We start from the raw sequence: 9,544 nt of genomic DNA, 5'->3' as shown, positions 1-9,544 counted from the left end.
AAAACAAAACTAAGAAAAGAAAAGTCCTGGTATTCTAGCTCTAGCATTCAAGCTCTAGCAGCAACAATACATCCACCACCAAGACAACATCTAAACTCCAGACTCTCCAAAAGCGACGGCTTCAAAAAAAAAGGAATGGTGTACAAGCACCGTCGTCTCCCGATATAGATCTTAGGTTTTCACGCTGAAGATAGTCCTCGCTCTCAAAATAATGCCTTCAACAAGGTCATTGTCAGGCACAACCAATTTAGGTCAGACCTTGGATTTTCACCCTGAAAGGTTAGACTCTGAATTTCACATGTACTGCAGTCCCCACCTGCATACTGCTGCTGCGAAATCCAGAACACGAAGCAAGTTCCTCAACAACACGGAGACTCAAACCTCCATTGTTTGTCCTCCAATCCTGCCTTCATGATATTCCCCGCCTCTGATTTCGTCATGGACCATAATATCATTTGATGGCAACACAGACCAAAGCTTCGTGCCGCTCCCTCCAAAAATCAAATGGTCGGAATAAAAGCATGGGTGCGCATGACCGAATACCACTCGATCCAGCAAACTCCATGCATAAGGTGCAATGTTACATTCTCCGGCAGAGCCTTCCGGAACTCAACATTCCGGCCAGATCAAGAAGGACCGGCCTCGGGAAAGTCTCCATCTTCGCACAAGAGGAACCATAGGACAACCACCTTTATTGAAAACTGCACCAGCAGCCCCGACGACACCAGTCGGCGGCCGAGGAGGAGACGAGCCGATAAAAAAGCCGAACAGCGAGCACCCGGCCGAGCAGATCATCGGCAGACAGAGTCACGACCCGGAACCAGAGCCTAGCCGCGCCGCTAACACTAGGATACTGCCCACAGCTCGAGAAGCCTGTGCGGCGCCCCGGGATCCCGCCTCGTGGCCAGCTCGGAACGAATCCATCAGCTTGCCTCGCGTAGACGTCGCCGGTGTCCCTCCTGGCCGCACCACCGCGCCGCCAAGGTCGGCTCCACCGCCTCGCCCCCCTCCTCCACCACGAGCGCACGCACATATGGCACCGCCCCCAACGCCCCAAACCGCCGCCCACCGCGCGAAGGACTAGCCGTCGGGTACGCCTCTCCTCCTGCCCATCTTCGATGGCTGGGCGCCCCCACCACCGCCGGCTCCGGTGGTGGCGACGGACAGCAGGTGAAGGAAGGCGGCAGTGGCTAGGGTTGGAGCCTCCAGAGTTGCCCGCGTGGACGACCCGGAAGGAAAACATTTCGGTTACATAATACTAGTGCGATACTTCCCATTGTAACTAGTCTTTATTACTGACTGAAGAGGAGAAGGATAAAGGTATGTTGCTTGCTTTGGTGTTGGTAGACGCGGCTAAACAAAATAAATGCAAAATAAACGTCAATATCGATGAATGCTTTGCATACGGACTGCAGAGGTTCTATGCTGGGTGAGAGAGTACCGCAAGAGACAAAGAGCTAGCCAACAAAAAATATAGGTACAGGCTTGGACTACTCCCTCTGACGGCTGGTTGAAGATCATTTGTGATTGGTATTATATATCTGAAACGAGAAATGGAGGATGGGGTTTTGTTGTGACTTGTGAGTGATGAGAGTGGAGAAGTTAGAGGGGCAGGAGCTTGTCGGATGATCGCGGCGAGTAGAAGCTGAAGCAGGTAGTCAGGCAGTTCAATTGGCTGCTAGCTGGGGTATGACAGAGGTAATCATTGAAGCTGATTCGGCTAATCTGATCAAGTCTGTCAATACGTGGAGTTTGACCTGGCATCTTAAGGTGTGATTTACTGCGATATTAGATCGTTTCTTCGGTTAGGTTGTTCTGAAATTAGTTTTTCTTCTAAGCCTCGCCTCGTGATTGTAATAAAGTTGCACATACGCTTGCGGCGATATGAGCTAGTAGTAATAACCCCAGGCTTGTCTAGCTAGATGATTTGCCAAACTATGCACGACTGCTTGTGGATAGCGATTTTGCTGCTCCAGTTTGGTAATAAAATATATATGTTCCAGATCAACAACAAAAAACAATCATGGTGCCCTGTTGAATCCATGGGGCTAAGCACCGATAACAAAAAAGGACAACAACTTTATGCATTTCCAGGTTATAAGCTCATATAAATTAGTGCTAGAATATCAGCTCATGCTTTTGCATTTTATTCTAATAAAAGAGAATTTAGTGTGCCTACACAAGCAGATATTGCAAACTGATCAGTAGCCCAATTATGCTGTAAAAACTGAACCTCGTGCTATTAAGGACAGATCTGAAGTAAAAAAAGAAATGAGTGCATGAATTTCATCGGATTGTAGAGGTGTGATATAACCATGTATAATATGTGTGTATGTGGTATGTGTGTATACAATAATGCCTCTGTAAACCATGTGTATGTAGCATGTGTATGTATACAGTAATGCCTCTGCAAATGGATACTTTGCATGGTCTCGGGGAAAAGAAATGGCCTAAAAAGTACATCTAATGCTATATCCCGAAGTTAATCATTCGAGTCCGAACTATCTGACCGATGATCCAAAACTGCAGGAAACTGTTTCTCCTGGGGATTTACCTGGGATGCTGGGTTGCAACTGTTACTACTCAGAGATTTACTTGCCGCCTTCTTCTGTGATGCACCAACTTCCTTGCAAGCCTTATCTAGCATCACCAAGAAATCTCTTACAATGACAAAGAGGCCAAATCCATCGTCTTTCGCATCGTTTCCATGGAAATACCGAATTGTTTTCTTCACTAATGATCTCAGTCTCTTCTCTTCTTTGAACAGAAAGTTGGTTTCATTATCTGCGTGTTCCACGAAACTTACCAATGAGTGGTGGAACCCACTCTTCTCTTCTATTGTTGCCATGTCTGAGTTCAGGAACTCTTTTGCTTTCACCACCTCATGCCTGAGGTTCAACACACTGGCAGACAAAGCATCAGCATCCAGTGCAGCTATGTTCTTGGCGTTAACCAACTCACTGCTAAGCCCTGATACAATCTTAAGGCCGAGGTTGGAGTAATACTCATCATCTTCCTGGATAGATCCATTAGAATCGTCTCCTGAAGGTGGAGTTCTTCCACTTTCCATGGCCAACCTTGCTTCACGGATACCTTCGGATCGAATAATCTCTTGGACAACAAAGTGAAGCAATGTAGTCTTTCCATCTGCACCCTTGACATCTGATAACTTCAGAAGGGTGTCAAGCTTGAATGCATTAGCACCACCATGGAAGGTCCCATCATTCAAACGGTTTCCAGTTTTGAGAACAGCTTCTAGTAGCTTCAGAAAGAGGCGGTGTTTCAGTTCCCCACAAGCAGCCTGACACCAGAAGGATTATAGTTTTAGCAAAGGTTGCAGTACTTTGTAGATTTAATACAGAAGTCAACTGTTTTCAGTTGGCTTACCTCCAGTTGCAGGAATGAATCCCTGAGACTTGAAGCATCTTCTTGCAAAGAGGTCATAAAAAGTAAAGCACTGATCCTCTTGTAAGCAAAAGGAATTTCAGTCAAGGCTTTCATCACTTGTTCTGCAAGACCTAGTTGCGAGTAGTCCCCGTCATAAAGCCTGAGTTTCTGCTCCTCCTCATCAGTTGGTTTCATTCTCAAGATTGTCTCAAGAAGTAGTCTAGGCAGTTCATTTCCTTCAGAACAGAATGAGGCAGCAGAAAAATGTCAGAAAATGTGGCTTTATCTGTGCAAGAAATTGCATATGAATAACCAAGCTACATGGCCAGTGAATAATAGTCCCTTAAAAATGAATAACAACTACCTTCAGTGAGAGCATTTTGAATGTCCTCTACCCTGACATTCATTGCCTTAAAAACGACTGCCAGGTTGCATGATTTCTTAAAATCAAGAAGAGAAACATGTTGAGGTGAAGGGTCCGGCATGGCAAGTTCCTTGTCCTTGGCGTTGCTTCTGTTGCCAGCGCCATAACCAAACAATGCTTCTATCATATCCTCATTCACACTGCAACATGCTTTTGTCAGAAACAAGCGTAAGGCAGACAAATGGACTAAGAACCTAATGTTAGTGTGACAACTTACTGAAAAGAACCAAATTTGATGTCATGCCAGGCCATTGACTGGTTAGGATTAGCACGAACTTTGTCCCAGTAGAAAGGCCGAAGTTTGGCTCTTGGAGCACTCACTTCAGCTTCAGATGATTCACTGGCCTGCTCGCTTGTAGATGATCCTTCAGAATGACTTGACTCAACAGGTGACAGCTGAGGAAATCTTGCTAATGAACCTTTGGGAGGTCCAGGTGGGGGAGGACCAGACTTCTTGATAGGAGGAGGTGGCGGTGGAGGCGGAGGCGGGGGCGGGGGTGGAGGCATTGGTTCAGGAGCACCACTTGTGGTATTATTGTTCTGTGTTCCTCCAGCACCTTGTGCAGGTATTGTTGCATCAGTGGAGGTTTTGAAACAGCATGAAAAGCACTGACTCAGGCTGACTCCAGCTTTAGAAGGCCGGGCCCCTTGATCATCCTTGTGAGGCGGGATGGTGGGAACCCGAACGTTGGGTGACGAACCTGCATAAATTGATGCTATATTAAATAATGTACCACGCCAAGAACAATCCATCATAGGTTGATTGATATATGGGGATATAGCCTCACGTACCAGGCGTATTAGCCAACTGCATGTGAAGAAGAGGGTGATCATCTCGCGGCTCACCGACAGAGACCTTGCTCTTGTTGCATCCACAGCAATAGAAAATCAGAAATGCAGCAATGAACGAAAATGCCGCCGTCGGCAGCACAACAGTCAAGACTAATTTTATATATTTGTGTCGCTTCTCTGAAGGTGAAGCTGGAGGAGGCACTCTCCGATGCTTCTGTGCAGCTTTATCATGGAGATGTTTGTTGGGAGGTGTAACTGGTGGTTCTGACACGGCAAGAGAAAGCTGAGCTTCGCCTCCAAAGGACGCGGCTGTCGCAAAATCCGGGGACATGGAAGGAGCACCTCTAATCCGCCGACCAGCCAAATTCCGCCTTGGATAGAAGTTTGAACCAAGCAACGACTGCTTGTTCTCAGCATAGTTTCTTAATCCAACGCTAAACTCCTGCGCAATGCCCAAGCCAGGATAATTTGTGCGGATACAGTCATGAGCGAACGAAGACTTGTGAGGTGGAAGAAGGGCCAGAAGTTGCAGAAGCAACAGTGTCTTCAGTTCATTCTCCGTTGCGCGACTCGATAATCCATCCGAAGCAGATGATGATTGTCCGATGCCTAATATCTCATCTGCGCCAACAATGTCTTGTAGGCAAAGTGAGCATACTTTGTCCACCTGCATCCATCCATGAAACATTATAAACGGTGAGCATTACAGGCTGATGCCTCAAAACGTAGGAATATGCTGAACGGTGCAGATTCCTTGTAAGAAGATTGTCCATGATTTCTCGTACAATAAGTAGATTTAAGTATTTAACAGGTAGTGCTGACTCCTAATTGACTCAAGGGTGAGAAACAATCTGCGGCACCAAGGTGGTAATATCTTCAGTAGACAAAAGAGGAGCAGAATGTAGATTGGCACATCAGTAGACTAAGGTGCCAATCTGCAACATCAAGGTGCTGTACAGCAGATAAAGGTTCAGACTCCTAATTTTTTTTTCTCCAACTGGTACTTTTTCCCTTTTCCATTACAAGCATAACGGAAATACATATGTTCAGACTCGTAATTGACTCGAAGTTTTTGGAAGATCTCAGGTGCCAATCAAGCAATGGAATTTTAAACTACCTAGTAGTACTGATACATGGACAAAGAAAAGAGAAAGAGTTGGATGGACATCTTACAAGATCCCCATCCAGAACCATCTTGGACGGAGGAGAGAAAGGCCGCCGCCATCGCCGCAAGAAATGCACCCCCTCCTTCTCCTCCGCTCCGCCCCTCGACGGCCGGACCAATATCGCCGCCGCCGCCAAGAACAACACCAGGAACCCCACCCTCCTCATGGCTTCCTCGCTCAGGCTCCCCTCCAGAACCCCGCCATCTCTCGTCTGGTTTCGCCCTCACGGAGCACAATAGGAAGGAAGGAAGATCTTGGGCGGCGGTAGGTTCGTTCTTTGGGCACTCCCTCCCAGTGTCGGTCGGCCAGCACTAGTAGGAGGAGTAGTAGTAGTACTGTAGTAGATTCTAGAGGAGTCAAAACCGTACTACCGCGTTTTTTATGGAAAGACGCGGACCTGCAAGTTAGGCGTGACGGCACCAGCACGGAGGGTCGGCAGCTGGAGGAGACGTTGACCTGCGCTCAGCGCTCACGTGACGCGAGCAAAAACAATTCCGAAAGGCGGAGCATTTCTTCGCGGCGACGGCGAGGCCGCCCGCTCATGTGGCTGAGATTCGGATTCAGATCACCGGATGCTTGCTGCGCGAGTCATTTGCTTGATTGCTTCCGTTGCAAATGTTGGTTGCCACGGGACATTGAGCGGTAAGAAAATGGTTACTGGGTAGAATGGGGGAGAGGGAAGCAATCACACCTCTCCGCCATTTCTCGCCGGCGGCGGCGCGGCGGTCGGCGGCGCATTTCTTCTCGTCCGGCCGGTGGGCCGCGACCCAATGGACTCCGAAAGGCCGATGAGCTGCGGGACCCACAGACAGTTGGTGACCGGACAGCCCACCTGGAGACACCTGGCATTGTGAAGCAGAGAAGAGACGCGGAAATGGACACTAGTACTACTCTCGATTAAAAAAGATGAATAACGTTGGAAAAGTCAGAGCATCTAAGTTGCTATATTCTTCGATTCGCCGCCCAGCTCGTCCGGCGATATCTGGGATCCACAGCCAGCGCCTCCGCCTCCGCGTCGGCCGTCCTCCACCAGGTAAACTTCGTCTGGTGCTGCTTGCTGCTTACCATGGGGAGATCTGCCGCTTCTCGACCTAGTTCTTGCCTTTCTCGCGCTCTTTGCTGGCTAGTTTGATCACCCTATCGGTGTGGGTGTGGTTGGTGCTCGGTACAGGGGATTTCTTGTGTAAGATGTTCTTATTCTGCTACCAGGAGAAGCTCATGGCTGGATTGTCCTTCTATTTTTGTTAAATTCTTTGCTGGAGCAGCTGGAAATTCTGAAGCGTCAGACATATTGATGTGTGGTTAATCCTCTAGATGTGTTCAATTTCGTACCACTAGCTGCTCAAGCTGATTCCCCGCAAAAAAAAGGTGCTCAAGCTGATTAGTAGTCCCAATTCGAGACATTTTAAGTACGCTTTAGCTGGTAGGATTAAGTTCCCCTCCCGATAGTGCCAGGCTTGCGTTATTGTAGTAGGCCAAGTAATTTTAGATGCTATGCAGGCTTAAAAATCGCGACGAAATCGACCCTGACAGAATTGTCCTGATTTTTCTTATTAGTCTCTCTCCTGGACTTCTGAATCTGCTTGTATAGTTCAGCAACTCTGTCTCCATTCGAGTTGCATTTTTACCATATTTGTATCTAGTGTCCTCTTGTTCTAATTAGATTCTTTTTTTTTCCTCTCCATTGCAGTTCTCAGCCGGTGACACCGGAGAAGAGTTATCTTGCAAAAGTCGGATTAAGCACCGGGGAGCTTCGCCGAAAGCAATCTTATTGAGTGCTGGCTCCATACTGGTTCAGTATCTGTCTTAGTTCTGGCCCCTGGAGAACTGAAGAAGTGAAGACTGAGGGATTCTACGGTTGTAGGCCACGACCTATAAATAGACCGTTGTAAAAGTAGTGCCTACTGCACACTGTACACATTCATCTTCCTAAATACGGATTGCTATAATGGGGGATAGGACAATTTTGATGGACCGGTACGAAATCGGGAGGCACTTAGGGCAGGGGAACTTTGCCAAGGTATATTATGCTCGGAACCTTGCGAGTGGACAAGCTGTTGCGATAAAGATGATTGATAAGGACAAGGTTTCGAGGGTTGGGCTAATGGTGCAGATAAAGAGGGAGATCTCGATAATGAGATTGGTAAGGCATCCCAACGTCCTGAAGCTTTTTGAGGTCATGGCTAGCAAGAGCAAGATTTACTTTGTTTTGGAGTATGCTAAAGGTGGCGAGCTTTTCAATAAGATAACCAAGGGGAAGCTAAGTGAGGATGCTGCTAGGAGGTACTTCCATCAGTTGATCAGCGCCGTGGACTACTGCCATAGCCGAGGTGTTTATCATCGTGACTTAAAGCCAGAAAACCTACTCCTGGATGATAATGAAAACCTGAAAGTCTCTGATTTTGGTCTAAGTGCCCTAGCTGAGTCCAGGAGACAAGATGGCCTCCTCCATACCACCTGTGGAACTCCAGCTTATGTTGCTCCTGAAGTGCTTAGCAGGAGAGGCTACGATGGTGCCAAGGCTGACATATGGTCCTGTGGAGTAATCCTATTTGTTTTGGTGGCTGGTTTTCTTCCTTTCCATGACACAAATCTTATAGAGATGTATAGGAAGATTTCCAAAGCTGAATATAAATGCCCTCGCCCTTTTTCCATCGAGCTGAAGGATCTGCTATATAAGATTCTTGATCCAGATCCAAGTACTAGGGCTTCTATTTCAAGGATAAAGAGAAGCGCCTGGTACAGAAAACCCATTGAGGGAAATGCACTGAAGATCAAACAAGAACCAAGAGACATGGTTTACAAAGGTGAAGCCACGGCCTCCCACTCGCCAGAATGCAGTATTTCGGAGCTCAATCTAGCATCGTCAAGCCTCACAAACTTGAATGCATTTGACATCATCTCTCTCTCAACGGGATTTGACCTATCCAATTTGTTTGAAGAGAAGTATGGCCGGAGATTGGAAAGATTTACCACCAGGCAGCCAGCAGAGGCCATATTTGCCAAGCTGAATAAAGTGGCCAAGCAATTGAAGCTCAAAATTAAGAAGAAAGAAAACGGTGTGTTGAAATTGGCAGCACCAAAGGAAGGAATGAAGGGATTTCTTGAGTTTGATGCCGAAGTTTTTGAGCTTGCGCCTTCTTTGCATTTGGTTGAACTAAAAAAGACGAATGGAGACACTATAGAGTATAAACAACTGATGAAAGATGAAATGAGGCCTGCACTTAAGGATGTGGTTTGGGCGTGGCAAGGTGATCCGCACCCACTCCCTGAGAAAATCATCCAAGGATCACAGCAGCCTCAGTTGCCTTTGCCATCACAGCAGCCACAGGAGTAATAGGCCCCATTGCAAGTCTGCTGCCACAAAAGCCATAGGACGAGATGTAGCCACCATTGCAGTGGTGTCAACAATACCCATCGAAACCATTGCTGACACCTACAAGGCATGCAGAGGGTTGCGACGGCTAGGATCGCAGCAGCTGCATGATGTGTTGAAACAGCCAGAGTCGATGACTTGTTCACAGACGTATCGCATATCATTGGATCATCAGGTTTACCCTGTTCTAGTAGATCAATTGCCTACCATTTGGCATATTCCCTGTGGCTCCTTTATGTTTCTGTATTTTCTTCTTTATATTCCTTGTAACTAAAAGAACATTCAATTTTGGGAGACTTTGAACTACGGAAAATTTTGTCCAGTGTGACTAAAGATATTGAATGTAGCCATTTCTGTACCTAGTACCTGTGAACTAGGTAATGGATGTAAATATTGTGA

The 9,544-nt window shown here is 47.0% G+C and overlaps 2 protein-coding genes across 2 annotated transcripts; one reads left to right on the top strand and one right to left on the bottom strand.

The window, feature by feature from the left end:
* Positions 1 to 2,294: 2,294 nt before the first annotated feature.
* On the bottom strand, positions 2,295 to 6,336 carry LOC127321319 (formin-like protein 10). Its single transcript, XM_051350341.2, has 6 exons — positions 5,777 to 6,336; positions 4,604 to 5,270; positions 4,029 to 4,512; positions 3,752 to 3,951; positions 3,388 to 3,623; positions 2,295 to 3,301 (listed from the first exon to the last, which is right to left on the bottom strand). The coding sequence occupies exons 1-6, from the start codon at positions 5,933 to 5,935 to the stop codon at positions 2,483 to 2,485; spliced, it is 2,565 nt and encodes an 854-aa protein (XP_051206301.1). The 5' UTR covers positions 5,936 to 6,336; the 3' UTR covers positions 2,295 to 2,482.
* A 315-nt stretch (positions 6,337 to 6,651) lies between these two features.
* Positions 6,652 to 9,507, top strand: LOC127321320 (CBL-interacting protein kinase 26). Its single transcript, XM_051350342.2, has 2 exons — positions 6,652 to 6,802; positions 7,460 to 9,507. Exon 2 carries the CDS (start codon positions 7,718 to 7,720, stop codon positions 9,104 to 9,106), a length of 1,389 nt encoding a protein of 462 aa, XP_051206302.1. The 5' UTR covers positions 6,652 to 6,802; positions 7,460 to 7,717; the 3' UTR covers positions 9,107 to 9,507.
* The last annotated feature ends 37 nt before the right edge of the window (positions 9,508 to 9,544 follow it).

This window comes from Lolium perenne, chromosome 6, assembly GCF_019359855.2.
Source record: "Lolium perenne isolate Kyuss_39 chromosome 6, Kyuss_2.0, whole genome shotgun sequence".
In the NCBI taxonomy this organism is placed as follows: domain Eukaryota; kingdom Viridiplantae; phylum Streptophyta; class Magnoliopsida; order Poales; family Poaceae; genus Lolium; species Lolium perenne.
The sequence above is the reverse complement of the archived record's forward strand: the minus strand, read 5'-3'. Positions and strand labels throughout refer to the sequence as shown.

What these genes read in the sequence shown, in the direction of transcription:
- LOC127321319 (XM_051350341.2), bottom strand. Translation starts at nt 5,935, where the DNA reads ATGAGGAGGGTGGGGTTCCTGGTGTTGTTCTTGGCGGCGGCGGCGATA. An exon ending in GCAGTTGGCTAATACGCCTG is followed by an intron (nt 4,513 to 4,603) that starts GTACGTGAGGCT and finishes CAATTTATGCAG; the next exon opens with GTTCGTCACCCAACGTTCGG. An exon ending in TCAAAATGCTCTCACTGAAG is followed by an intron (nt 3,624 to 3,751) that starts GTAGTTGTTATT and finishes TCTGTTCTGAAG; the next exon opens with GAAATGAACTGCCTAGACTA.
- LOC127321320 (XM_051350342.2), top strand. Translation starts at nt 7,718, where the DNA reads ATGGGGGATAGGACAATTTTGATGGACCGGTACGAAATCGGGAGGCAC.